Below are 27,100 nucleotides of genomic sequence, written 5' to 3'. Positions count from 1 at the left end.
CACCGGGGTAGGCAGTGTGAAGGCGGCCAGGCCTGTGCTCCACCCTCCAGACAGGAAAGGCTGCAAAGAAGTGAACACACTTCCAGTTTCACTGAAGGAGCTCAGAGGTTGCCACTCACTCTAACAAGTAAAAAGCTGAGCAGACTAAAAAATCAGTAACCCTTATTAGATCCATAAGAGAAATGAGGCCACAGGATAGCTCCCCTCAAAATTGGAAAAACTGAGAAGAAAACACAGAGAATCACAGCTCACCAGAGCAGAAATTCACAAGCTGACACCTCCATGAGAACCAACGCCACGGCCGACTGGCCGAAATTGTAACGTACAAATTGCTGGAGGCTCAAGAGTGGAGAATTCTGACAATAAACATTGGAGAAAAGTCCTCTGAAAGCCAGGATGAGAGGAGGAATCACTCTGAAATATAGCAACACCCTCTGGTCTTTTTAAGTTCTGCTGTCAAGAGAAACTGTTACACCAGAGTGTAACCCGTGGGGTTTTATCAGAGCCGAACTGACCTGGAGGAAGGGAAATAGCCAACCTTCCATCTGGGAGAAGAGAATAGTCAGTTCTAGGTCCCTCTAGCCATCATGTTCCACCAAGAAAGGAAAAGTGGGGAAAGGGGAAAGGACTAAGCAACATGTGCGATGTTTTGAGGAGGGCTGGGGGTCGGTAGTGCCTGTGCCCTCGTCCCCTGGGGAAGGCTGCTGGGCCAGGCCCTTGTCGCTCACAGCGGGTCAGGTAGTGCTTTGTCGTGGAGTGACGGGCTGGGAGCAAACTCCAGAAGGCCCGTGGCGGCCTGTGGCGTGGACATGGTCACGGCTCCTGGAGCTGCCTGTGGGAAACCCGCCTGGCGGGAGGGCCCGGGGGTGTCTAGACTCAGCTCCTTTGAGCTGCGGACTCATGCCAAGTCCCTCGTGTGTAACTGCATCTTGGCGTTTCAGAGCCTGGACAGCCCGGAACTCACAGCCATCGTCCACGACCTGCTGACCACGGTGGAGGAGCTGTGTGATCAGAACGAGTTCCACGGCTCTCAGGAGAGATACTTCGAGCTCGTTGAGAGATATGCGGACCAGAGGCCTGTAAGCCCACCCCTCCAGCTCTGCGGGGCCTCGGGCTCAGGCGAGAGGCTGGACTAGGTCGGGCTCCTGGCGGGGGCCTTTCAGCTCCGAGGCCTGGCTGAGTGGGTCTGGAGTGAAGACCAGGGCTGGCTTCTCCGCAGAGTTTGTGCTCCTGTGGGGAAGTCTGCGGGCATCGGCAAGCTGAAAGCACATGTGTTTGCGGCGAGGGGTAACAGCACAGCCCTCCTGTCCCCTTCCTCTGCCTGCGCTGAGGGAGGTGCTGGTTGGCGCCCCAGGTGGCAGGTGGTCCTGGCACCAGAGACGCTCAGCCTGATGCAGGCCCTTTCTCGTGTGGGCTCCCTCCGGGGACCTCGGCGTGGCTGGTCTCCTGGGCCAGCAGCGTGGGGCAGCGTTTACAAGCAGCCCTCTGGAGGGGCAGCTCGCTAACCCCAGGTCTTTGTCTTTTGGCAGGAGTCCTCGCTCCTAAATTTAATAACCTACAGGGCCCAGTCCATCCATCCGGCCAAGGATGGCTGGATTCACAACCTACAGCTGCTGATGGAGCGATTCTTCAGGTAGGGCTTCTCCGGAGGCCTGCCTGTCCCTGTGACTTTCTTGCAGGCCGGGTCCGGGACACTGAGTTGGCACCTTTCTCTCTGATTTGCGAAAGCGACTGTTCTCACTGAGCAGGAAAAGTGTGTTTTCCAGGAGTGCAGAGTCCTCTGAGGCCTCTGCCCCTTTGCCCAGTTCCGGGTCTGGTTTTTGCCGAGCTGGGCCCCGGGCAGGGGGAATCTGGGTGAGGCGGGTGGGTCTGCGGGCAGGGTCCCCCGGGAAGCCAGGGGAGCCGGGGCCCGGTGGGGGCTAGGCTGGCGCAGTGTCCTGCGTGGCCCCAGCTGGTTCCCCACCCCCAGGAACGAGGCGCGCAGCGCTGTGCGGATCAAGGTATTGGACGTCCTATCCTTCGTGCTGCTCATCAACAAACAGTTCTACGAGGTGTGTGTCCGCCATGGCCTGGAGCCCCCACCAGTGGCTGCCGGGGCTGGGCCGGTGGGTGCAGCTCGCCCCTGCCAGCCCTGCAGCCTCCTGGGGTCAGCCTGCTGGAGCCCCTGGGGAGCCTGCTTTCTCAGCAGGCTCTGTTTCCTCCCTCCCTCCCTCCCCCTTCCCCCCTCCTTCCCTCCCTCCCTCCATCCCCCCCCTCCCGCCTCCTTCCTTCCCTCCCTCCCTCCACCTCTCTCTTCCTTTCTCCTTCATTCACTCCTCCCATCCTTCCCTCCCTCCCTCCACGCCTTCGGCCAGTCCTGTGGCTGCGTCCAGGAGGGTGCCATCCCTGCCCTCAGGAAACGTCTTGCCCAGGCCTTTTTGTGACCACACAACCCCTGTAACCTGGCAGAGGGCGTGGAGGGAGGGAGGGAAGCCGGCTGGCCTGGCCTGGTCCATGGGGTGGCTCCAGGCCCTGCCTGTCTCTGCTGCCTTTCTCTCTCTCTGCTCCATCCTCCGCGAGGTCCGTGCTGAGAGCTGCCCTCGGGCTCCGCGTGTCTCCCCATGCTTCCTGGCGGCCCCACCAGGATCTCCCCTCCTGCCCTCTCCGCAGGCAGCCGTCCCTTGCCCTGCCTCTCTGTCCTGGGAGTCCGCTCTCCTTCGGGGTCCAGCTTAGCACTGCGTCTTTCAGGAAGCTCTCCTGGGTCCCTGGGGCCCTTGTGGTGGGGGGCCCTCGTCCTGCTTTCTGGGAAGGTGCCCGGCATGTTGCCTGGTTACAGGGCTCCTGTGCTGTAGGGACGAGCTCTCCCTGCCCCCGGCGTGCACAGAGGCGCCTTCACATCAGATTCTTCTTCCCTGTGACCTTGAGTGACAGAGTGAGCGGGGACCTCACTGCTGCATCACGTCTGAGTGGGGCCTGTGGGTCTGTGCCCCAGCTGGACCACCGTCTTGCTGTCATTGTTCTCCTGAGCCAGGGGGCCCTGCAGGGTGCCCTAGAAGGGCCCTCGCCCGCCCCTGCCGCAGGTGGTCCCCCGGCTGGAGGATGGCGTTCCCTGGCAATGGCTCACCTCCGCGCCCTCGTGCCTGCTGCAGGAGGAGCTCATCAACTCAGTGGTCATCTCGCAGCTCTCCCATATCCCCGAGGACAGAGACCACCAGGTCCGAAAGCTTGCCACCCAGCTGCTGGTGGACCTGGCTGAAGGCTGCCACACCCACCACTTCAACAGCCTGCTGGACATCATTGAGAAGGTGAGGGCCGCTCGCGTCTAGGGCCTGGGCTGCCAGCGGGGCTGCTCTTTGTGGCCACGCCCAGGGGGCAGCGGTGTTCTTTGGACCCGCTGTCTCTGTTCTCTGCAGAGTGACGGCCTGGGTCTCTTAGAGATGCGGCTTCCCTCCCAGCAAAGGTGGGCGGCTGCACTGTGTCCCACTGCCTGGGCTCTGGTGTCAGCAAAGGAGGCCGGCTGCGGGAGGGGCTTGGGCCCACCGTTCTTCCACACAGCCAGCAACTTCTCATTAAAAGAAACGCGCTGTTTGAAATGCGTTGCAGGTTTTGAACCAGGCCTTGGGCAGGTCGAGTGGGCCTCTCCTTTTGAGAGAAAAAGGAGGTGTTTGCTGATAGAAAACATTGCGTCTACTATTCACTGCCTCAGGAGCCCAAAGCTACGAATTTACTTAGTTATTTGTTTTTTTGCTTCTTAGGGCCACACCCACGGCATAGGGAGGCTCCCAGGGTAGGGGTGGAATCAGAACTGCAGTAGCCGGCCTGCGCCACAGCCACAGCTGCATGGGATCTGAGCCGCATCTGTGACCTACACCACAGCTCACGGCAACACCGGATCGTTAACCCACTGAGCAAGGGCAGGGATCGAACCCACATCCTCATGAATACTAGTCGGGTTCGTAACTGCTGAGCCGTGATAGGAACTCCCCAAAGCTAGGGATTAATTTAAATAGAGGTATTTTGGAGTTCCCACTGTGGTGCAGTGGCAGGGACGCAGGTTCGATCCCAGGTTGGCACAGCAGGCTAAGGATCTGGTGTTGCCACGGCTGTGGCGAGGGTCACAGCTCTGGCTCGGACCCGCCCCCTGGCTTGGGGGTGTCCGCGTGCTGCGAGGCAGCCACAAAGTTAATGAGTGGGTAGAGGCCTTCTCTCCGTAGGTGATTGCCCGCTCCCTCTCGCCACCCTCCGAGCTGGAGGAGAGGGACGTGGCGGCGTACTCAGCCTCCTTGGAGGACGTGAAGACGGCGGTCCTGGGGCTCCTGGTCATCCTGCAGGTGGGCCTCTGCTCTGTGGGGGGTGACGACCAGCGCGTCTCATGCGAGTGCTGCCCTTTGGGCTTCGTCTCCAAGGAGATGTGGCACTCCCTGCGGGGAAGAGGGTGTTGGGTGCGGTCCTCGCTGTCCCAGCGGGGCTCAGAGCCTTCACAGGGTGGGTGCGGCCCAGCCAGAGCCGATCTGTGCCAGAACCAGCCCCTCAGCTCCAACCACAGCTGCCGAGATGGGAAGGGCTGCCGCCCATTCTGGCCCCACGGTTGTGCCGTCTTTTTTAAAGGACAGCTTTACTGAGGTGCAGTTCACACACTGCCCAGATCCCCGTTGGAGGCCTAGGGATCCGTGGTTTGTCTGGTACTCACAGGGTTGCACCGCTGTCATCGTAGACAACTCGAGAACCACTCGTGTGGTTCTCTGAGCGACTCCAGGCCTATGAGCGGTCCCTCCCATCCTCCCCTCTGTACCCCCGCCCTTGGCGACCACAGATATGCTTTCCATCTCCTAGGAAACGTTTTTCTTCTTTCTTTTGGCTTCACCTGTAGCATGTGGAAGTTCCTGGACCAGAGATTGAACCCATGTCCAGCAGTGATCTGAGCCATTGCAGTGACAATGCTGGATCCTTTATCCACAGCTCCATAAGGGAACTTCATCTCTATGAATTTGCTTATTCTGGGCGTTTCTTTCTTTTTTCTTTTTTTTTGTATTTTTTTGTTTTCTGGGGCTGCACCCGCGGCATATGGAGGTTCCCAGGCTAGGGGTCCAATCGGAGCTACAGCTGCCGGCCTCCACCACAGCCATGGCAATGCCAGATCCAAGCCGTGTCTGCGGCCTCCACCACAGCTCACGGCAACGCCGGATCCTTAACCCATAACCCACTGAGCGAGGTCGCTGGGTGTTGAATCTGCGTCCTCATGGATACTAACCAGATTCGTTTCTGCTGCACCGCAACGGGAACTCCCTGATCTGGGCATTTCATGGAAACGGAACCGTGCTTGTGTGACTTTTTGTGTCTGGCGTCTGTCATTGAGCATCGTGTCTTCAGGGGTCGTCCATGCTGCGTGCGTGCTGGTGCACAGCACAAGGTTCCCGCCTTTCTACGACTCGGTGTTTTCCCGTCGGGAAAGACCGTGTTTTGCTTGTCCGTTCATCAGTTGACGGACACTCAGGTCCTTTCCCCTTTTTGGCTGTGGGGCGTTCATGCTGCGGTGAACACTCACGTTTCTGTGTGGGCGTGTGTTTCATCTCCCTTGGAGGTTCACCTGGGTCAGGGGATGATCCTGTTTAATCGGCTGCCGTACCGGCTGCCGTACCAGTTTCACAGTCTGTTCCATCTCGACTCCCAGTGGCGGTGGCTGAGGTTCCGGTTCCTCCATGTCCTCCCGCACACTCTTTGTGTTCTGTGTTTTCATTATTGCCACGGTAATAGGTGTGAAATCTTGTGGGATTTTTTTTGGCCACACCGTAGCATGCAGAGGTTCTCAGCCACAGCATCGCAGTGACAGCGCCAGATCCTTAACCTGCTGTGCCACAAGAGAACTCATGAAATCACGTGGCCTTGATTTGCCTTTTCCTGTACCAACTGGCTGTTTGTGCACCTCTGGAGAGGAACGGGTGGGCAGAGCAGCGGCTGCCGAGTCCTCTCTGTTCTCTTGGCGTCACTTGTGCCTTGCCAGGCATGGAAAGTTGGCTTTTACACTGAACCAAGGAGGCACAGCTTTGTGGATCCTTCTTTCTTGAATAACAGCGATGCATTTTTTTAAGCACTCACTGCTCTCCTCCAAGGCTCCGAGGACAACCCCCAAAACCAAGGTTGCTGGCAGCACCGAGGGCTCTTAGACCTGCTCCCCAGTCTTGTGTATCCGAGAGGTGCCCTTGACCTTGCAGAGGTCAGGTGGCGGGGGCTGGCAGGGGAATGGCAGCTCACCGCCCCTCACGGAGCACACCTGGTGCCTGGCTCTGCCCCGGCTCCTCCCGCTTCGCCTCGTGGCGTCAAGGAGGTGCCCTGTCAGTGTACAGGGATCTCTGGTCCTGTTGCCACGAAGTGCGCCCGTGGGGGAGCCCCATGACTTATTCACTGACTCCCTGTGCATGATGTGGTCTTTTGATTTTTTGCAAAGACTGAGGGCTGACCCCCGGGATGAAGCCCCAGAGTGGAGTTGGTGCCCTGAAGGTTTTAAACGTTTTCAAGATGGGTGGGTGCTGCCCGTTACCTCCACAGAGCTTGCCCTGGTGCCTCTGCCCAGGCACCAAGGTGCTGACGCCCTGGCTGTGTCTCGGCCCCTGCCCCACGGTGACCAGCACGCTCTCTCCGCAGACCAAGCTCTACGCCCTGCCCGCCAGCCACGCCATGCGCGTGTACGAGACGCTCGTCAGCCACCTCCAGCTCCACTACAAGCACAGCTACACCCTGCCCATCGCCAGCAGCATCCGACTGCAGGTAGGACGGGGCCTGTCAGGCACTTGGCCATGGCTGCCTTTCAGGGCTGGCTGTGGTGGGTTCCCTGGGGTGCCCAGCAACTGCATTGGGCTTGGAGATGCAGTGACCACAGGCTGGGGAGGTGGCAGGTAGACCCAGCTGTCGCTGTGTCTGCACCAGGACTTGCTGCTTTTTCTTTGGCCTGCGGTGCCTCTCAGTCCTGTGGTGGCTTCCGGGTGGGGGGGCAGAGAGGGGGAATCGTGCCAATTTCCAAGGGGCATGTGGCTCCTTGCTCCTGGTGCTGCAGGCTGTCGGTGGCCAGTAGCAGTGGTTTGCGCTTCCACTGTGGGAGCTGGCGCCAGGTTGAGCAGAGGTCACTGCAGTGGAAGCCCTGGTCCCTTCCAGAGCGTCTGCCCAAGACGGGGCAGCTCTCTGTCATTGGGGGAGTCGGCTGAACGACGGGTCGTTAGTTGGGGGAAGTGAAGGCGTCCTGAGCAGAGCTCTGCTTTCAGTACCCAGGGCCACACAGTGCTGCCTGGCCAGTGCGTGAGGCCACACAGTGCTGCCTGGCCAGTGCGTGAGGTGTCTACTCCTGCCACCCTGTCACCATGGGTGTGGGAGCGTCTGGGCCTCCCGGGGCTTTGAGGGAGGAGGCCGAGGGGGCCCGCGCCTCCCCGCCTGGCACCACCATCTGCGTGGTGAAGTTGCGGCGTGTGTGCCATTAGCAGGCAGCCTTTTCTGAGCCGTGTTGGTCTGCGTGACCCACCAGGCGCCGTCCTGCTCTGTTGGTCACGCCCTCTCCCTCTGCAGGCCTTCGACTTCCTGCTGATGCTGCGGGCCGACTCCTTGCACCGCCTCGGGCTGCCCAACAAGGACGGGGTTGTGAGGTTCAGCCCCTACTGCCTCTGTGACTACATGTACGTGGGGCCGTGCCTTCCCCTGTCCCTGGCTCTCGGGCGGGGGTGGAGGGGCCTGCCCTGACTGCCCGTGCCTGAGAGCAGGTCCCCGCAGAGCCTGACGGCAGCTGGCTGGCGGCTCGGAGCCTGCGTCTGCCTGGTGGAGCGGGGGCCTTGGCCTCAGTGCTTCCTTCCTCGGTCCCGTAGGGAGCCGGAGAGAGGCTCTGAGAAGAAGGCCGGTGGTCCCCTGTCACCTCCCACCGGGCCACCTGGCCCAGCGCCCACAGGCCCCGCCGTGCGGCTGGGCTCGCTGCCCTACTCTCTGCTCTTCCATGTCCTTCTGCAGTGTTTGAAGCAGGTGAGACAGCCGGTCCCTCCAGCTGCGTTGGGTCAGACGGAACCGCGACAGGTGCTGCCCAGGGGGGCACAGCTCCTTCCCTGCATTGGCCACATCAGGAGGGTCACAGCTCGTTTCCAGGCTGTCGCCCCAAGGTTCCACAGTGGCCCTGGAGCCGTGCACTGCACACCTGCTGTGTGCCGCGCCTCCTGAAGCTGGCTGTGCAGCCTTGGAGGCATGCCTGCCTCCGGGAGGTGGTTTTGGTGCAGAGGTGATGTGTACAGACAAATACAGAAAGTGGGGCGTGCCTCAGAAGGAGGCACCCATAGGCTGTATGGGACGGAAAGGGGGTACATGAGGGGGGCAGGTCATCTTCCAGTGGCAGGAGGGAGCAAAGGCGGAAAGCAGGGTAGGTTCCCCACCGTAGGGGACGGAGCTGGGATGAGACCCGGAGGTGGTGCCTGAGGCGGGAGGAGAGGGGGTGGCGGGGGCTCCCCAGGGAGAAGCGCTGGAGGGAGAGGCAGAGTCTCAGCTTCCGTGTCACCTGGCCGGGATCTGGGATTGGGACTCTTGGCCACTGGTGTGGTTTATAGGCAGGGGTCACCCCACGGGAGACTGGGTGGGCTCTTGGGATGGTCACAACCCCGTGCGTGTTGCTGTGGCCCCCGGGGTGACTCTGGACCCAGGGTGACTCGGGACCCGTGGACTGTCGAGAGAATCCCCGCACCTTTTCCCTTAAGCCAGTTCCATAGCCTCTTTTCTTTTCTTTCTTTTTTGTCTTTTTGCCATTTCTTGGGCCGCTCCTGCGGCATATGGCGGTTCCCAGGCTAGGGGTCCAATCGGAGCTGTAGCTGCCAGCCTACGCCAGAGCCACAGCAACATGGGATCCGAGCCGCGTCTGCGACCTACACCACAGCTCACGGCAACACTGGATCGTTAACCCACTGAGCAAGGGCAGGGATCGAACCCGCAACCTCATGGTTCCTAGTCAGATTCGTTAACCACTGCGCCACGACGGGAACTCCCGTAGCCTCTTTTCTGAGCCATCTGGCTTCTGGGCCCCTTGGGTCCAGGGCCCCCGGCGGAGGTGGGGAGGGCAGGGCTGTGGGGAGGGTGGGGCCCGGTGTGCACAAGCTCCGCCCCCCAGAGGAGAGGCGTGTGGGCGTCGGGCTTCCACGAGAGGCAGGGACTGCGGGAGAAGGGGAGGGCGGCTGGGGCCCTCGCTGCTGTGCCGGCTGTGCCGACCCCGCGTCCCCTCGTCCGGCAGGAGACGGACTGGAAGGTGCTCCGCCTGGTGCTCAGCAAGCTGCCCGAGTCGCTCCGCTACAAGGTCCTCACCTTCACGTCGCCCTGCAGCGTGGACCAGCTGTCGGCCGCTCTCTGCTCCATGGTGCGCCCTCCGCCCCGCCCCCCACCGTCCCGTCCTGCGCCGGTCGCCCTGGGTCTGGGGGCCTCGGCTCCTGACCACTGAGGCCCGCGAGGCCAACCCCAGAGCCGCGGTCCTCTGCAGTGTGGATGGCGCCTCCGGGCCCCTGTGCTCCCACCCTGGCTCTCGGCTCTCGGGTTGGAGGGCTGTGCGGAGTTGTGACTCTTTCCCTCCTGCTCCTCCTCCTTCCAGGCTCCCGAGACATGGGTCCCGTCTTCTGTCTCCCCAGTAGCTCAGGGTGGGACCCTTTGCTTCTCTGGAAAGGCAGGCAGATGGCGGGCCGCAGAAGGAAGTAGGAAGGTTTTGGGGCTTTGCATCCCTTCTCCTGCTCGGCTGCATTCTCAGTAGCTCTCCTGGTGTCCCCCGGCCACCCCATGTGACCTGGCAGCCAGGCAGGACTTCACATCTGGGCCTTGGTTGTTAGCTTTCAGGCCCCAAGACCCTTGAGCGGCTCCGAGGCACCCCGGAAGGGTTTTCCAGAACCGACCTGCATCTCGCTGTGGTTCCCGTGCTGACGGCGTTAATCTCTTACCATAACTACTTGGACAAAACCAGACAGGTACCCGACAGGAAGGGGTGGTTGAGCTTTGAAAGCTTGGCCCCTGGGGTGTTTGTTTCAGCCAGATGGCCCAACAGCTTCCTCATGGCCTGGGTGGTTGTGAGACCAGGGGCTTTGCTTCCCCGTGCAGCCACGGCTCAGCCTGAGAGCGCAGATGCTTGAACTCACTGGGGCTCCTCAGTTCTCTTTCCAGGGGGCGGGGAGGTGGGCTTAACGCAGGAGCTGGATGCCCCTCCACCAGCAGCACCATGTTCTTTCTGAGGGGCACTGCCTGGCTTGTCCTTGCTACAGCTTGGGATGGGTGCTACATTGCTGGGCAGAGCTGGGCCTGTTTTTCGGGGCAGGGCGGCTGGGCCTAGGGCTTCCCACTTCATCTGCCTTCATGGCATCATCAGGTGCACAAGAGCTCGCCCAGTCATTTTTTTTTTTTTGTCATTTCAGGGCTGCACCCACAGCATATGGAGGTTCCCAGGCTAAGGGTCTAATCGGCCGACCTACGCCACAGCTCGTGGCAGTGCCGGATCGTTCACCCGCTGAGCAAGGCCAGGGATCAAACCTTATCCTCACGCCTACCAGTCACACTCATTCCCCCTGTGCTCCAGCGGGAGCTCCTTGCCCAGTGTGTCTGTTCTGTTCCACACCGCTGGGTGAGAGGCCTGCAGTGAGCTGTCACCTTTACTCTCTCTCTTTTTCAAATTCCTGACCCTTTTTTTTGTCACTTTACCCTCACTGATACTGGAACAGAAGTCTTGGGGAGGTCGGGTGGCCCCCTTGGGGTCATGGCTAGGTGGGGGGACTGGACTCAGACCGGGCCCTGAGCCCATGCTCCTGATCAAAGTGCTGCCGGGGACTCTCGACTCCTCATCACCCCCCGGCGCCCCGACTCCTGGAGTGAGCCTGGCTGCAGCTGCTCTGCGGCCTGGCCTTGTTCTCACCGGCTGAGCTCCCGAGGGGTGGCCAGCCCTATGGGGCCGACGTTTCCCTGAGAACCCTGGAGGCCCAGAGTCTGAGGGACGGGACTGGCTACAGAACATCAGAACCATCCGCAGGGGCTTACGCCACCAGGTGCTTTACGGTGGCCTGAGCCGGCCCTTGTCTCTTGCTGGGCACAGCCACTCTGCCGTCCTGAGGCACTCTGCCCACGGGTGGTGGGGGGCTGGTGGCCTTGCTGTGTCAAGCAGCGTCTCCCCTTGCAATAAGGCCAATTAGTTGAGGATTCCAGAACCAAGGGGTGAGGGGCCCATGGCATCCTGGCTCCAGGGCGGCCTCCGGGGTGGGCAGGGGAGCCGTGCCCCGGCCCATGTGGGCCTGTGGGGAGGCGTGGAAAGCCCTTGGCTTGAGCAGCCCTCCTGTCCAGTGGGCTCAGGTGGGCTCAGCTGCTGGTGGCTCTGCTGCTTCGGCCCTCAGAGGCCTGGGCGGTGGCACGCGACCTCCTTTTCCAGAACCTTCTGGAGTGGGGGAGGGGAGACAAGCATGGCTGTTTGGGGGGCAGGGGCCAGGGCACAGAGGGCGGGCCTGGTCTGAGGCGTCTGTATGGCCCACAGCGGGAAATGGTGTACTGCCTGGAGCAAGGCCTCATCTACCGCTGCGCCAGCCAGTGTGTGGTGGCGCTGGCCGTCTGCAGCGTGGAGATGCCGGACGTCATCATCAAGGCGCTGCCTGTCCTGGTGGTGAAGCTCACGCACATCTCGGCCACGGCCAGCATGGCCATCCCGCTCCTCGAGTTCCTGTCCAGTAAGTGTCTCTGGCTTCACCTGGGTGCCTCTGGGGGGGGGGTGTGTGTGAGCAGGCTGGGGCCGACCCCCGCGCCAGGGCTGCGCCTCGCCCAAAAGAACCCCTGCCAGCTTCCCCAGCCTCGCTTTGGGACCTCCCTCTGGCTGCGGGGAGGCCGCCCGAGGGCACCTGGGACCTGCCGCCCTCCGCTGCCTCAAGGCCTTGGTGCCCCCGCCCTGTGAACGCCTCTCCCTCCAGGGTCCGTGTGGATGCGTGGAAGTCTCCGTGGCCTGAGCTGGTGCCTGTCCTTGGCCTGGCTCTCGGAGCCTCCCTGTATCCCTGCAGCACAGCTCAGAGGGGCCTTGCTCGCCCAGGAGCGCGGGGCGCCACGCGCGCCCTTCTTTCCCAGACCTCGTGCCCACCTGGCCCTCTGCAGGCCTGCGGGCGTGTGGGCAGCAAGAGCAGGCAGTGCTTTATCCCTGCGAAGGGCCACATGTGGCCTCAACCACGCGTTCTTTGTGTTTACACTCTTCCAAACACGTGGAGACTGTTGTTGGCTCCTGGGTCGTAAGATGGGGCCACTGGCGGGCATTAGCCTGGGGACTGTAGTTTCCCAGCCCCTGGAGCAGAGAGCGGAGGCTCGGGGGTGGGCGAAGGTCATGTCCGGGTAGGCAGTGACCTTCCCTCCTCTGCCGCCCCCTCTGGTCAGAGTGGCCACACTGGCTTTCAGAAACACCACAGGGAAATTCCCCGTGTGCTGCAGCAGCAACAAGCTAGTGTCCATGAGGGTGCGGGTTCAATCCCTGGCCTCGCTCAGTGGGCTGGGGATCTGGCGTTGGCATGCCATGTGGTGTAGGTCGCAGATGCGGCTCGGATTCTGAGTTGCTGTGGCTGCTGCAGCTGTAGTCCAATTCAACCCCTAGCCTGGGAACTTGCACGTGCCGCAGGTGTGGCCCTAAAGAAAAAGAATCAGAAACGGCACAGGCCCCTGGCGACTCTCGGCCCCGCGGTGCCCGTCTGCCAGGCTGTCTCCTTGTGTTGCAGCTCTGGCCAGGCTGCCTCACCTCTACCGAAACTTCGCGGCGGAGCAGTATGCCAGCGTGTTCGCCATCTCCCTGCCGTACACCAACCCCTCCAAGTGAGTGCCCTCCCAGTCGTGACTCGGGTCAGCGCTGCTTGCCGGAGCCACGCCTCCCGGGGTAGAGCACCACGTGGGCCCCTGTGGCCTTCGCCCCTCTGGTCTGCGCTCCCAGTGCCCGGCCCCTTGCCCGGGGACCGCCAGCCCACCCTCATGGTCTTGCTGCAGGTTCAATCAGTACATTGTGTGCCTGGCCCATCACGTCATAGCCATGTGGTTCATTAGGTGCCGCCTGCCCTTCCGGAAAGATTTTGTTCCTTACATCACAAAGGTGAGCCCGCGGAGGCTGCAGCCCATGTTCCAGCTGGGACCTGCTTTGCCGCTGGCTGTCCGGGGCTGGAGCAGGATGATGGGTGGCGGGGAGAGAGATGGGGTGCTCCTGGGACACAGCTCGTTGCTGCCTTTGTCCTGGGGCCTGCAGCTCGTCCTGGCTCAGGGCATGCCTGGGCGGGGCTGGCAGGTGCAGCGGGAAGCCTCGAGGGCCTGCGGCTCAGGTCTGCTCCGTTCTGCCAGGGCCTGCGCTCCAACGTTCTCCTGTCTTTTGATGACACCCCCGAGAAGGACAGCTTTAGAGCTCGGAGTACCAGTCTCAATGAGAGGCCCAAGAGGTGCGGGGCTGTGTGGGCGGGCCTTGTGTCGGAGGTAGGGGGCAGCTCCGTGAGCTGGCCTGTGGCCTGTGACCAGCATGGTGCGTACAGGCCGGCTGCCCCCAGGCCAGGGAGTGGACCTGGGCCCTGGCCGAGTGTGTACCCCCATGCGGACCATGCTGGGCTCCAAGACACCCCTAGGAGGTGAGGCAGGGCCCCGCCTCTGAGGGCCGCACACACCCCACACTTGGCTGGGAAGGCCAGCACTGCTCCTCAGCAAGCCGGTTACTGTGGCCTGCGGTGTCATGGAGCCCCCGTGCTAGGTTGTGGCCAGTCCTGGCCTGCCTGGGCAGCGGGCGAGTGCACATTTGCTGGTTGGGGATCGGGGTGCTAGTTCTAGGGCGTCTGAGTCTGGCACTGACTCCACAAGTGAGCCCATGGTTGCATCGGGGCCTCTGTCTCCCGGGAAGCCAAAGCCCTGGTCTGGACAGGGAGGACCCCGGGCCCACGGGTGCCCAGCCTCGGGCCAAGGTGGCCGCCTCCTCCCGAGCGCTCGCCCAGCCCCTCGCTGATTGGGATACGCTCTCCATCGCAGCTGCTTTCGCCAAGTCTGACGAAGCCGTGCTAGGCCGTGTGTTGTCTGCATCTCATTGGAACAGCTCCCCCCCCCCCCCGCCCCCCCTTCCCGTCCAGGCTTTTTTGGCTTCCCTAGGTGGGAACACGGCATTTTCCAGAACCACCAGGTCTCTCAGGGGCCCGGTGGCTGGGGGCCAGGGGCCTTAAGCTAAGTAAGACCTGGCCTCTTTTTGGGTTGCGACCTTCAGGACCTCAGCACCTGGTCCCATGCGGGCAGGGCTGGTCTCGCTCGGGGTGGGCGGACGCCTGGTCAGCACAGCCTGGAATCTGCCGTGCGGTGCGATGCACACGTTTAATTTGCTCTCACATTCTTTGTTTGGGTATCCCGCGTGGAGCCATTTTCTCTGTCGTGTTTACGAGATATGTTTTCATGCGTTTTGTTTTCTGTTTCTTCCCCCTGCTGACTGGCCTCTGGCATGGTTTTTGTCCATCTCACCCGCGGGCTGTGACCTTTCCTCCTCCTCCCTCCAATGGCTTGTTCTCCCCTCCCTGGAGCTGGGCTCTCTGGGGCTTGGGCCTTCCTTCCTCACCTGGTAGTTTGAGGATAGCCAGGCCCCCCAAACAAGGCTTGAATAACTCCCCACCCGTGAAAGAATTCAAGGAGAGCCTTGCAGCCGATGCCTTCCGGTGCCGCAGCATCAGTGTTTCAGAGCACGCGGTCCGCAGGTAGAGGGCTCTGTTGGGCGGGGGCTCAGAGCCGGGAGCTCGGCCCACGAAGTGGCGTTGCCAGGCGGGAGCGCCCGGGGGGCGGTGCATGGGGCTGCTTGCATGACCTCATCGCCTGCCCATGCCCCCCTTGGCCGGAGCTGGAGGAGAGCTCAGGGCGGGGGGGGGAACGCCCTCAGGCCGCAGGGGTGCATCCTGCCGAGCCTGGCCCTCGGGCCAGGGGACCCTAGTGGAGAGGGCGGAAAGGTTGCATTCTGTCACCAAGCCACCCACAAGCGTGGGCTGGCTACGCAGTGTCTGCAGTGGCTGGCCGGGGAGCCCGAAGCAGGGTGACCCCTGTCCGATGGCGGGTGTCCAGTGGCGGTGCCCGCAGGCCCGTCCCTGGAGGTCCGGGGTCTTGGCCCTTGATTTGAGCGGTGCCCGCGCAGGTCGGGTGGAAACACACCCTCCAGGCCTGGGCTTTTCTTTCACATCCTCTTGAGAGGACTTTCTTCCTGAGCCTTTTTTGTACAAGCGTCTGTGTTCTGTTGGAGCTGAAGTGGAACAGGGGCTTTTGTGGGGGGCAGTGGGCAGGGGACCAGGGGAGGGGAGGCCTGGCCTCTCCAGGGTCGCGGCCTCATCACTGCTCCCTGCCATGTCCCAGCGCGGGGGTGGACTCGGGGCTGCAGCCTGAGCCAACAGGCCAGGCCGCTGCCTTCCCACCTGGAGGCCCCTGCAGGCCTCAGGGTCCCGGAGCTCGTAGACCACCCCCACCCCCACCCGGCCCCTCTGGCTTGGGCTCCAGCCCCCAGGCTGGCTTCTGCCGAGTCTGGTTGGAGTCGGCTGGGCGCTGGGCTCAGGGGGTGCTCAGAGAGGTTCCCCTCAGCTCCTTCCCAATAGATTCTTTCTTGAGAGCACAGCTCTGCAATGGGGTGTGAAACGTATCCCAGTGAAACCTGCACAAGCCCCTCCTCCTGGTCACAGGGGCGGGGCCGGCGGGACCCCTGTGTGGGGGTGAAGAGGCTCAGTGGAAGGCCAGACCCCCCCCTGTCTCCCACGGGAGGCGGCCCTGTGGGCAGAATGCAATCTTGGTCGGTGTCCTGTGGTCCCACGTCTCTGCATGATTCCATGGTCTGCCGCCCGGCTGTCGCCCGACTGTCCTGTGCTTCTGGGGGTGGGGCCTGTCTCTCCCGGCTCAGCCTCCGCTCGGACGAAGGGGCCGGGTCTCCCCCCTGAGCCCGGCCGCCCTCTCCCGGGGGTGTGTCCCTCGGTTGGCCAAGCTGTGGCTCCGCTGGCCGCACGCCCCGCGGGGCTCTGGGCGCGGCCCCGTCAGCACATGCATGCCGTGAGCTTTGGCCCTGGTGGCAGATGACCCGGCCCCCTGTCTGGCACCCTGACCCCGCAGTGGCTCGTCCCTCCAGCAGGATCCAGACGTCGCTCACGAGCGCCAGCTTGGGGTCTGCAGATGAGAACTCGATGGCCCAGGCTGACGACAGCTTGAAGAACCTGCACCTGGAGCTCACAGAAACCTGTCTAGACATGATGGCCAGATACGTGTTCTCCAACTTCACGGCTGTGCCCAAGAGGTGTGAGGCGGGCTGCGGGCCGGGGGCTTCCTTGGGCCACGGCCCCCGTCAGAGCCACGGCAGCAGGAGCGGCGTGGGGGGCCCTGCCAGGCGCGAGGTTGGCGGACACTCCTGTGCTTTCAGGTCTCCCGTCGGGGAGTTCCTTCTGGCTGGTGGCAGGACCAAAACCTGGCTGGTTGGGAACAAGCTGGTCACCGTGACGACGAGCGTGGGGACCGGGACGCGGTCACTCCTGGGCTTGGACTCAGGAGAGCTGCAGGGCGGCCCAGAGTTGAGGTGACTGCTCTTTTCTGCCGCTGCCGCCCCGCCTCAGCGGTGGCCGTCCTGGGCCCAGGCCTGCACGCGATGGTGGCATGGAGTCCTTTGGTCACTCTGCGGGACCCTTCTGTCCTCAGCTCCGACCCCGGTGTGCACGTGAGACAGACAAAGGAGGCGCCAGCCAAGCTGGAGTCGCAGGCTGGGCAGCAGGTGTGCCGCGGGGCCCGGGACCGGGTCCGCTCCATGTCCGGTGAGCCTCCGCCCCCCCCCGCCTCCCCCACGGGGGCCACTGTGCTCAGGAAGGCCCTGGGCGCCGAGGGACAGCTGGTGGCCAGTTCCCGACCACTGGAGCCCTGTCTCTGGGAGGCCTTGTCAGGGGCCTCGGGGCAGGGCACACGCACCTGCACGGCTGTGGCGTGAGGCCTCCTGCTGCTGGGGTCTGCGCTCGGGGCTGGTGTTTCTACGCGCCCTCAGCAGCCCTAGCCTGCAGCCCAGCTCACGCTTGGTGCTCACCCCTGGTGCTTTTCTCCGCTGCAGCTGAGAGAAGCCGTGGTCTGACTCGAGCGGGTGCTGGGGCCCTTTCCTGCTGCCCAGGGTGTACTGAGGGCCACACCCAAGGAGGCTGAGCTGCCTCTGCGCCCCAGCTCAGGGCTCAGCCAGCCCGGCTCCCAGGTGGCTTTCCTGCTGGGTTGGGCGGTGGTCATCAGCCCTCCTCCTCCTCCTTAGGGGGCCACGGCCTTCGTGTTGGCGCCTTGGATGCTCCGGCCTCACACTTCCCAGGCAGCCCCTCTTCCCCGGGCTCACAGACTGCCCCAGCCGGCAAACCCGAAAAGGCCTCAGGTGGCTCCCAGCTCCCTGCGCAGAAGGAGAAAACAAACCTGGCGGCTTACGTCCCCCTGTTGACCCAGGGCTGGGCGGAGATCTTGGTCCGGAGACCCACAGGTATCTGGGGGTGGCCCTGCGCTCAGTTGGCCTGGGCCGCCGTTGGCCTGTAGTGGGGACAGTGACAGGCTCTGGGCACACAGAGTGAGTGGCAGGAAGACTGGGCCACAGCAGCTGCTCAGAGGTGGCTTTTGAGCAGGTCCCCAGAGGCGTGTGGTGAGGGGAGACCCCAGTGGCTCAGCGGGGAGAGGGTCCCTCCTTGCTAGTCTGCTGGGGCCACTATAACCCAGCCCCCCAGACGGTGGGCGTAAACTGCAGGAATTATTCCTCCCGGGCCTGGAGCCTGAAGTCAGGGTCAGGCTGCTGGGGGCTCGTTTCCCCTTCTCCTTGGCTCTTAGACGCCTTCTCACTGTGACCTCGCGTGGTCTCCCTCTCATCTGTGTCTTCATCTTTCATTTCAAGGGCACCGGTCACAGCTCAGGGCCCGTCCGCATGGTCTTGTTTCAGCTTAATCACCACTTTAGAGAGTCTCTCTCCAAATCCAGTCACGTTCTGAGGTCCCGGAGATTAGACGTCCTCCTGCGGACTTGGGGTGACACAACTGCTCGCAGTAGGGGTACCTCAGGCCAAGCCCAGGGCCTGCCTGCGAGGCACCTCAGGTGTAGGTGGGACACGTGGTGCGGCGGCCTCGAGTACTGGGCTGTGAGGCCGCCGGTGCGAGGGCAGGAGACTCCGCCTGTGCCTTCAGCCCATCCCGGTTCCTGTCGGAAGGGCCGGAGGGAGGCAGGAGACCCGGTGGGAAGGCCCAGGTGGGGCGGGTGGCATGCTTGGCCGTGAGGTGCCTCAGGGAGGAAGGCCCGGTCCCCGCGGGGTCCCACCCGCCCCTCCTCTTCTCTCCCGAGGCGTCTGCTGCTGAAGTTGCCTCGCTGCCCCCACTGTGGCCCTGAGCCTGGCCAAGCCTGGCCTGCCTGCGGGAGCTGCCGTGGGGCCGCAGATGCTCGTTCCTAGGCCAGGGGCGGGGGGCGAGCTGGGGGTGGGAGCCGTGGGCCAAGCCCGGGCGGGCCTCGCCTGGCTCCCTGGTTGAGCAGGGCCCTGGAGGACGCGTGGCAGGGGCTGCGGGCTGGGGCCGCCGGGTGGCCGTGGCGATGCGCTGAGGGCTGCCGGCTGCGCCTCCTCAGGGAACACCAGCTGGCTGATGAGCCTGGAGAACCCGCTCAGCCCCTTCTCCTCGGACATCAACAACATGCCCCTGCAGGAGCTGTCCAACGCCCTCATGGCTGCCGAGCGCTTCAAGGAGCGCCGGGACACGGCGCTGTACAAGTCCCTGTCGGTGCCGGCGGCCGGCTCGGCCAAGCCCCCCCCGCCCCCCCGCTCTAACACAGGTGAGTGCTGGCCCCGCGCCGCCTGCTGCGCGCCGGCGGATGGCACGTGCGCCCGGGGGGCCCCAGGCTTCTCGGCCCCGCCAGCCTCGGGCACGGGGAGGAGGCCGGCCGTGGGGGGACGCCCCTCTCCGGACCCTGACGTTGGAGAGCGGGGCCTGCTCCTGCGGGGGCCCTCTTCTTCGGAGACGTGGCGCCGTGAGTGATGGGCTCGAGGCCCCTCTCAGCTGGCCCCTCCCCCCAGGGGTGGGCGCGGGCTGAGGGCTGCTCTGCACCCTCCGTGTGCCCCGTGCCCAGGGCTCCCGGAGGCGGCCGCACCTCTGCTTGGGTTGGGGGGGATGCGCCGAGCACCCCCGCGCCTGCCTGCGCCTGCCTGCGCTGCCTCGTGCCCCCATCCTGCTGGGCCGGCGCCGTCCTTCCCGCCCTCGGCCCCGGCCTTCGCTGTGGCCACGGACGATGCTTAGAGGCCAAGGACCTCTGTCCGCAAGGAGGGGCTGCGCTCCTCTCCCCAGACGTCCGTCCGCCCGAGCAGCCTGGAGAGCCGGCTCCTGTGCGAGCCTCCGGGCTCGGGGTCTGTGGGGACGGGCGGGGCCTGTCCTGCTCCCTGTGCGCGGCCTCTCCTCCTGCTGACTGGCCGCTCGCGGTTTCCCTTGCAGTGGCCTCTTTCTCCTCCCTGTGCCAGTCCCGCTGCCAAGGAAAGCTGCACAGGAGCATTTCCTGGGCAGGTATTCGTACGTCTCGTTAAGGACAGCGGTGCTTGCCGCGGAGCGCCTGCCTCATAGGTGCTGTTCCATCGCCCCTCATCCGGTTGCCCTTCCATGGCCCCGCCTGAGCCCCGTGGCCCTCACTCGCATGACGGCGTCTGTGCAGAATGCCTTTGCTTTGCTGGCGGGAACCTCCTCTGCCTCGCGCCTTTCATGGCTGAGCTCTGTTGCCAAGCCGGCCGGGCCCTCCCAACCCTTTCTTCAGGCCTGAGGAGGGGGCCTTGGGGCAGCTGGACCCCAGAAGCTGGCAGAGGACAGCCTTTTGGGGGCGATCCTGGCCCTGGGGCTCAGCGGAGCTGACTCTGCCCTGGCCGCCGGTGGTCTGATTGGCTTTGTGAACCCGCAGATTGGGTGTGTCTGCCTTTGCTGGTGGCCCGCGGGGGGCTCCAGCCTCCAGGAGCCTCGCGGTGCGTGGGCAGGAGCTGGTTAGGAGCGGGCATCGTGCAGACAGGTTCTCGCGGGCGGCTAACGGACTGCACGCGCATGGGGCTGTGTTCGGGCAGCCGTGGGCTGTGCTAACTCTCGGCTGCTTCTTCTTGCCCCGCCCCTAGCCTGGCGCTGGCACAGGAAACGCAGCTTTGGGGCTTCGTGCCCTCTCCTTGGTGCCCGGCTCCGGGTCGGCTTGGTCTCAGGAGGCGAGCCCCCGCTCCTCGGAAGGTCCCTGGGCCAAGTCTGCGCGCAGGGACTTGTCCGCCGCGGTGTTGCCCTTGGCCAGTCAGGGAGGCGCCTGGCTTCGCCCCAGCTCCTGAGGGCCAGTCTCCTCCCGAGCCGGGGCCCCGTCTCACGAGGGCGTCTTTATACTCGGGGCCCGCCCTGCCCTGGGCCACCTGCCTTGCTGAGGAGACAGAGGCGGCCTCTGTGGACGTGGGGCGGGCGGGGGGCGTGAGAGAGACAGCCCGTGTCGGGCCTCACACCCTGGCCCCTCAGAGTGCCCTCCTCCAGCTGGCTCAACGGGAGGGGGGCTCCGCTGGGGGGGCGGCTGCTGTGCCCTCAGGGGGGATGCTGGTACCCCCGGAGGCCCCAGGAGCTCCTGGGGCCGGACCAGCGCCCAGCAGCCCCACCTGTGTCCTTCCAGACTCTGCGGTGGTTCTGGAGGAGGGAGGTCCAGGCGAGCCTGGTTGGCCAGGGGGGGTCCCCGAGTTGGAAGACTTGGAGGTGCCGCTAGACACAGGTCGGCGCTGCTGCCGCGCTGAAGCTTTCAGCAGGGTGAGTGCGGGCCGGAGCTGCTGGAGGCTCCCTGTGGGTGCTCCTACCCTCTGCACCTCCAGACCTCAACCCCAGTTCCTGGGGGCGGTGGGGGCCGATTCGGGGCCCCCGCCCCAGGCTGGTGGCACATGGGTTTGCTCTGAGCTCCAGAAACCCCTGCAGGGTTCCTCCCTGCTGTTGTTGCACTGGGCCGTCCCAGGTCAAGGCTCCTCCCTGCGGCCTCCTTTGGTCTCCGGGACTCTTGGCTCCTTTGCTGAGCGTGGGCCGCAGGCGGGGGACCCAACAGCTCGGGCTGCGTGGCTCTGCGACCCTGGGCTGGGGGCCAGGTGCGGCTTCACTGCCTCCAGGTAAACCCCAGGTGAGCTGGGGGTGCCTCCTGATGAAGGTTTTTTTGGGCACTTTCTCTTCTAGTCGTCCTCAACCTCCAGCCAGGAGGAGAAGCCGTTCCACGCAGAGGACTTGGCAGCCGGGGGCATCCCCATCGAGCGGGCCGTCTCCTCAGAGGGCTCCCGGTCCTCTGTGGACCTCGCCTTCCAGCCCTCACAGCCCCTGAGCAAGTCCAGCTCATCGCCTGAACTGCAGACCCTGCAGGACGTCCTTGGGGACCCTGGGGACAAGGCCGATGCCGGCCGACTGAGCCCTGAGGCCAAGGCCCGGTCGCAGTCAGGGATCCTGGATGGGGAAGGCGCTGCCTGGCCAGCCCCGGGTGAAGAGGGCCGGGGCCGGGGTCCTACCCAGCCCGAGGGCCCCTTACCTTCCAGCTGCCCCCGCTCCCCCAGTGGCCTGCGGCCTCGAGGCTACACCATCTCTGATTCGGCCCCGTCGCGCAGGGGCAAGCGGGTGGAGAGGGATGCCTTCAAGGGCAGAGCCGGGACCCCCAACACGGAGAAGGTGCCGGGCATCAACCCCAGGTGAGCCAGGACGTTCCCCGAGGGCAGAGCAGGCTGGGGTGCTCTGGTTGGAGGCGCAGGAGAGGGTGGTTCCTGTGGTCCCGAGGCTCCGGCCCCGCGCCCCTCGCCTGGGCTGTGCCCACGAGCTCGGGCCTCACGGTCTCTGCAGCTTCGTGTTCCTGCAGCTCTACCACTCCCCTTTCTTCGGTGACGAGTCCAACAAGCCCATCCTTCTGCCCAGCGAGGTAGGCCTGCCTTCGCTCCTCTTGGGGCTGCCCAGCGGGGGCCCCAGTGCTGGGGTGACCTGCCTGCGTGGCGAGAGACCGCTTCCGGGTGGGCACCTGGTGGAGCTGAGGGCGGGGCTGGAGGCAGGGGATGGTCTCTGCCCGGGGCTCAGGCCCGGCTCTGTGGCTGCAGTCTTTTGAGCGGTCGGTGCAGCTCCTCGACCAGATCCCGTCGTATGACACGCACAAGATCGCCGTCCTGTACGTGGGAGAAGGTCAGGTGAGGCTGCTGGCGCGGGGCGGGGTTCGGACCCTTGTCTTCTGAGCTCGGTCGCTGCTGGAGCCTCTGGGCCCACTGGGCTCCATGCAGGGCCAGGCACCGTGTGCACACGGGGTCCCTGGGGAGCAGGGCCCGGGAGCCCCTGCAGGTGTGAGCCGCCTGCTCTCCATGCCTTGGTGCAGGGGAGGAAGTGACACTGAGCAGAGATGTGCAGGAGGGAAGGCAGGCCGGCAGCGGCCGGGTAGGCGCCATGTGCTCCAGGGCTGGCACAGGGTGCTTGGCAGGGGTGTGGGTGGGGCGGCGTGGAGGGGTCACCCGTGGGCAGCCTGTGGATCCCGGGCAGTTCCCAGTGAGGTGGGAGGGCCTCGGGTGGTTTTGAGCAAAGGGTTTGAGTCAACTCAACCCGAGTCTCGAGAGCACTGTTCTGGCTGCCGTGCACAGCACCGCCGGAGGGAGGGCAGCAGGCCGAGTGAGCAGGGCAGGTCGGAGGAACGGGGCCTGGGGAGCACAGGGCTCCAAGGGCGTTCGGGATCCCTTGGGCCCAGCTTAGCGGCAGACTTAGTCACAAGAGAGCAGGGACGTCAGAGGTGACACACCCAAGGCAGCAGTTGGAGCAAAGCTGCCGCACCCCAGGTTGGGTTGACGGCAGAAGTGGGGCTGTGTGCTGAGTTGCACCAGTCACCCCCACCCCTGTGGGGGCCCTGAGAGCCAGCGAGGGACGGGGTGTGGATGGGAGCCGCCTGCCTGGGAGCAGGTGCCACCGAGCTCCCTCTGTGTCCCTGCAGAGCAACAGTGAGCTTGCCATCCTGTCCAACGAGCACGGCTCCTACAGGTACACGGAGTTCCTGACCGGGTTGGGCAAGCTCATCGAGCTCAAGGACTGCCAGCCGGACAAGGTGTACCTGGGTGGCTTGGACGTGTGTGGCGAGGACGGCCAGTTCACCTATTGCTGGCACGATGACATCATGCAAGGTGCCACCCTCCCCCACCCCACACATGCCAGCGGCCCCCCCCCCCCCCCCCGCCCAGGGCAGCAGCCAAGGGCCAAGGTCACCAGCCTGGGCACTGAGACGGCAACTGGCCGCAGAGCTCTGCTTCAGAAATCTCCGCCCTCGGGGAGAGGAGCCGAGTGCTGCTGGCTGGGTGCCAGGGGAGGCGGCTCCCACAGGCCCTCAGCTTCTGGAGAAACTAGGCCCTCCTGGCGCTAGTGGAGGGCTGGGCCCCTGCCACTTGTCCTGGGCCCGCAGCCCCAGCCCGAGCAGCCCTGGCTCGCCCCCTGCCTGGGGCCGTGCCCGCTGCTCAGCTCCGCCCCGCCCTGCCCCGCAGCCGTTTTCCACATCGCCACCCTGATGCCCACCAAGGACGTGGACAAGCACCGCTGTGACAAGAAGCGCCACCTGGGCAATGACTTCGTGTCCATCGTCTACAACGACTCGGGCGAGGACTTCAAGCTGGGCACCATCAAAGTGAGCAAGGGACCCTCCCGCGCCAGGCCTGGTCTGCACCCGCAGGCGCCCTGGGTGGAGGCCGCGTCTCGGGAGGTGCCCGCTGGTGCGTGTGGTGTGAGGCAGTGAGCTCCCCCAGGACCACGCTGGTGACACAGCCCGTGGGGGCGGAGGTCCCCACCCTGCCTATGTCCCCTTCTGGGATGAGGGGACGGCAGGTGTGCTCCTCCTGGGGCCTGTGCGGTCACTGCCGTGTGTCTTGGGAGGAGTCAGCACGGAGTTGTGTTGGTGCCGGGTGGGGCGTGGTGGCTGAGCCCTGCTCCCCGCCGCTTCTCCTCACCCTGTGGCACAGTGTGGGGGGGCTGGCATCACCCGCCTCCAAGACGAGGCTCGAGGTCCCGTGGGGAGGAGCAGGCTCAGGCTGGGTGGTCACCATGGGGGAGCCGCGTGAGCGCTGCACGGCCCAGCGGATGGGTGCCTAGTGCTGAGGTGCCCGTGCGAGGGGCGTTTGAATTTGTTCTGAACACAACCTTGGAGGAGGTTCCTGAACACAGACTTGCTGGGGCTTCGGGTAGAGAGCCTGGTGGAGGGCAGGAGTGCCTGTCGGGAGGCTCGCCTGGGCCTCCTGTGCCGCAGAGCTGGGGTGTGCGTCGGGGCAGGACAGCTGGGAGGGGTCAGGCGTGGTGGCAGGGCCATCCCAAGGCGGGTGCTTGGGTGTGCTGTCACTAACGGTGTGTGCTCGGGTGTGCTGGGAACCCACCTAGAGTTCCACCTGCTGCCCTCGGGGTCTATGAGGTGGGTGTCCGCCAGGCCGCACAGGAGCCCTGGGCAGCGTGGAGGGGTCGCTCTGCCCGCTTGGCTCGACCAGTGTTGGGTCCCTTAGGGCTGGGCTGTGGGTGAGGCAGTAGAGGGGGGACGCGGTGGTGGCCCTGCCCCGAAGCTGGGTGAGGAGAAAGTGTCGACAGACGCGCAGGCAGGTGGGTGGCTACGGGTGCAGGTGTAGGCCGCTTGCTGAGCTGGCATGTGTCTAACCACCAAGCCTTGGGTGCCAGGGTGATTCCTGCTTTTGTCCGGTCAGGGCCAGTTCAACTTCGTCCACGTGATCATAACGCCCCTGGACTACGAGTGCAACCTGGTGTCGCTGCAGTGCAGGAAAGGTGAGGCTCGGGCCGGGGTGTGGGGGGCACCCGCGGCTGAGCCCCACGCTAACGCCCTGTCTCTCCAGACATGGAGGGCCTCGTGGACACCAGTGTAGCCAAGATTGTGTCTGACCGAAACCTGCCCTTCGTGGCCCGCCAGATGGCCCTGCACGCGAACGTGAGCAGAGGGGGCCCCTGGGAGGTGGCGGGGTGGGTCCACAGGTGCCGCCCACACAGGGCTCAGGGCTGCACTCACCCCCCGCAGATGGCCTCGCAGGTGCACCACAGCCGATCCAACCCCACGGACATCTACCCCTCCAAGTGGATCGCCAGGCTCCGCCACATCAAGCGGCTGCGCCAACGGGTAGGGAGGCCGGGCCAGAGGGGTGGGGTCTGGGCGGTGGGCAGCACATACCGCACCCCCTCTGGGCCTGCTGCCACGGCTCCCTCCCGGCAGATCCGAGAGGAGGCCCACTACTCGAACACCAGCCTGCCCCTGATGCAGACGCACCCTCCCGGCCACGCCAAGGCCCCAGCGCAGGCCCCAGCAGAGCCCACGCCCACCTACGAGACGGGCCAGCGCAAGCGGCTCATCTCCTCCGTGGACGACTTCACCGAGTTTGTGTGAGGCTGCGCGCAGGCCGCTGCCCGGTCCCCTTGGAGCCTGTTGGAGACGCTGAGCACACGCCCCGGCAGCAGCCCTCCCTGCCCGCGAGGGGCCGGGTGGTTTTCATTTGCGTGAATAAAGGGCTGGCGGGGCCCCAGCCGACACACACGACAGAGAGGCGGAGGCCGTCAGTCAGCTCGTTTATTTGACTCCGTCTGTTGGGAGGGGGGGGAGGGGAATCAAGGCTGTAGCTTGGGCCATGCCCCTGGCGCAGGACGGGGGCCTGTCCGGCTGCTCCTGGGGCCTCCACTCAGGAAAGCCGCCCAGGGAACTGTCCCACTCGCCTCTCCTGCCGGGAGCCAGCCCCGGGGAGCGGCCTTTCCCTCTCCCCACCCTGGGGTTCTGTGCCAGGCACGGGTGCTGCCCTAGCCCAGACCCGACACCAGCAGGCCTGGGCAGGGCAGGAGGCTAAGGCCACAGCGGTGACAAGAAAGGCCTGGGGGAGGCTGTGCCCCTCCCGCAGCCCTTGGCCCAGCACCTGCCCCAGGCCGGACTTGGATCCAAGAAGCAACTGTTGCTTCCCCAGCCCTAGGGGCAGATATCTGGGGAGGGAGGCCAGCTCTGCAGCCCCAGCTTCTCCTCCAGGCGGGCAACCGTGGGCACAGGCTGCTTCAGCCCTCAGGCCCCTTGGCCCTACTGAAAAATAAAGCGACGTACAAAAATATATACATTTTAACCCCACATAAATTACTGACAATAGACGCACAGCGGCGCACGGCGGCAGCTGGAGGTGAGTGCACGCAGCGGGGGACAGAAGAGGTAATAACTTAGGGGGAGGATGATGGGGGGGTGCGGGTTCCCTCCCCGCAGCTGGGGTCCTTAGCAAGGGGGAGACGTCTGCCCAGGAGGTGGGGCCGGGCACAGCCCGCTGTACCTGAGGACTCGGGAAATAAATTAGCGTCTCGGAGGCTGGGCACTCAGTCCAGTACTGCTGTGCCCTCCCACAGGGGACTGGGGAGGGGACCCTGGGTCTTCACTGGCCATGCGGCCATTAAAGTGCTGAAGCCCACAGAGGTGCAGACGGGGCTGCCTGCTCTGGGGGACCTGCGTGCAGCCGTTCTGCCTGGCCCCAGGCCTCCAGGGTGGCAGAAGGTAGTAATACTGAGCGGTGTCGGCTCTGGCTCCGAGGGGCCAGAGTGGAAGCCACAGGCCCAGCCCGGGGAAGAGGCGTGAGCCCAGGCCCCCCCTGGGGCTAAGTGCTGCTGGGGTGGATTTTGTTTTTGGCCAGCAGGGATGCCCTGCTGGCGCCCGTAGCCAGGCCCGTGCCTCTGCTGGCCCGGGCGAGGCGGCTGGGCAAGACTGGCAGCGGGCCTGGGGAAGGCCCAGGGGCTGGTGAAGCTGGGGGGTCACGGCTCCTGCGGCCACGCAGGCTCTGCAGCCGCTGCTCCAGCTGGTAGACGTCCTCTGTGGCCTGGTTGAGTCGGTCAAACTGGGCAAGAAGGGCCTCAAACACGGCTTGGAGGCGGGAGGGCTCGGGCTCGGGCTCCCCTCGGGCCCCCAGCCGGCCCAGGCCCCCACTCAGCCCATCCAGCTGGCTGGAGGAGGTGGAGGGGCGAGAGGTGTCAGACCCTCCACTGGGCGGTGGCACGTCTGGAGAAGACTTGGAGCCCCGGGACGAGCGGGAGGGCAGTGGCTCCACCCCTTCAAAGCGGACTTTGTGGCGAAACTGGGGGCGGCACAGGGGCTCGGTCAGTCCGGCTGCACCCTGGACTCCACTGGG

General features: G+C 64.7%; 2 protein-coding genes across 13 annotated transcripts in view; one reads left to right on the top strand and one right to left on the bottom strand.

Moving 5' to 3' along the window:
* TSC2 (TSC complex subunit 2) overlaps nucleotides 1–25,497 on the top strand; it is a 36,249-nt gene extending 10,752 nt beyond the window's left edge. The window contains exons 12-42 of one of the 8 annotated variants that reach the window (XM_047780893.1): nucleotides 942–1,079; nucleotides 1,530–1,633; nucleotides 1,970–2,051; nucleotides 3,129–3,284; nucleotides 4,194–4,310; nucleotides 6,622–6,744; nucleotides 7,534–7,640; nucleotides 7,827–7,977; nucleotides 9,224–9,346; nucleotides 9,807–9,941; nucleotides 11,486–11,675; nucleotides 12,699–12,792; nucleotides 12,961–13,063; nucleotides 13,306–13,400; nucleotides 14,553–14,681; nucleotides 16,085–16,246; nucleotides 16,370–16,522; nucleotides 16,642–16,754; nucleotides 17,231–17,446; nucleotides 18,565–18,768; nucleotides 19,422–19,490; nucleotides 20,605–20,735; nucleotides 21,147–21,646; nucleotides 21,795–21,870; nucleotides 22,043–22,129; nucleotides 22,915–23,101; nucleotides 23,456–23,595; nucleotides 24,653–24,731; nucleotides 24,800–24,891; nucleotides 24,979–25,077; nucleotides 25,171–25,497. In XM_047780893.1, coding sequence (XP_047636849.1) covers nucleotides 942–1,079; nucleotides 1,530–1,633; nucleotides 1,970–2,051; nucleotides 3,129–3,284; nucleotides 4,194–4,310; nucleotides 6,622–6,744; nucleotides 7,534–7,640; nucleotides 7,827–7,977; nucleotides 9,224–9,346; nucleotides 9,807–9,941; nucleotides 11,486–11,675; nucleotides 12,699–12,792; nucleotides 12,961–13,063; nucleotides 13,306–13,400; nucleotides 14,553–14,681; nucleotides 16,085–16,246; nucleotides 16,370–16,522; nucleotides 16,642–16,754; nucleotides 17,231–17,446; nucleotides 18,565–18,768; nucleotides 19,422–19,490; nucleotides 20,605–20,735; nucleotides 21,147–21,646; nucleotides 21,795–21,870; nucleotides 22,043–22,129; nucleotides 22,915–23,101; nucleotides 23,456–23,595; nucleotides 24,653–24,731; nucleotides 24,800–24,891; nucleotides 24,979–25,077; nucleotides 25,171–25,341 — 4,326 coding nt within the window. In that variant the 3' untranslated portion in view covers nucleotides 25,342–25,497. Of the gene's footprint in view, nucleotides 1–941; nucleotides 1,080–1,529; nucleotides 1,634–1,969; nucleotides 2,052–3,128; nucleotides 3,285–4,193; nucleotides 4,311–6,621; nucleotides 6,745–7,533; nucleotides 7,641–7,826; nucleotides 7,978–9,223; nucleotides 9,347–9,806; nucleotides 9,942–11,485; nucleotides 11,676–12,698; nucleotides 12,793–12,960; nucleotides 13,064–13,305; nucleotides 13,401–14,552; nucleotides 14,682–16,081; nucleotides 16,247–16,369; nucleotides 16,523–16,641; nucleotides 16,755–17,230; nucleotides 17,447–18,564; nucleotides 18,769–19,421; nucleotides 19,491–20,604; nucleotides 20,736–21,146; nucleotides 21,647–21,794; nucleotides 21,871–22,042; nucleotides 22,130–22,914; nucleotides 23,102–23,455; nucleotides 23,596–24,652; nucleotides 24,732–24,799; nucleotides 24,892–24,978; nucleotides 25,078–25,170 lie in introns of those variants that run through there. The other 7 variants (XM_047780892.1, XM_047780896.1, XM_047780895.1 and 4 more) reach the window with 7 other exon arrangements.
* Nucleotides 25,498–25,503: 6 nt separating this feature from the next.
* Nucleotides 25,504–27,100, bottom strand: part of PKD1 (polycystin 1, transient receptor potential channel interacting) — a 50,105-nt gene continuing 48,508 nt past the window's right edge. For all 5 annotated transcript variants that reach the window (XM_047780886.1, XM_047780887.1, XM_047780890.1 and 2 more), the window contains one exon: nucleotides 25,504–27,046. In XM_047780886.1, the coding sequence (XP_047636842.1) occupies nucleotides 26,573–27,046 (474 nt within the window). In that variant the 3' untranslated portion in view covers nucleotides 25,504–26,572. The remainder of the gene's footprint in view (nucleotides 27,047–27,100) is intronic.

This window comes from Phacochoerus africanus, chromosome 5 (genome assembly GCF_016906955.1).
Source record: "Phacochoerus africanus isolate WHEZ1 chromosome 5, ROS_Pafr_v1, whole genome shotgun sequence".
NCBI lineage: Eukaryota > Metazoa > Chordata > Mammalia > Artiodactyla > Suidae > Phacochoerus > Phacochoerus africanus.
The sequence above is the reverse complement of the archived record's forward strand: the minus strand, read 5'-3'. Positions and strand labels throughout refer to the sequence as shown.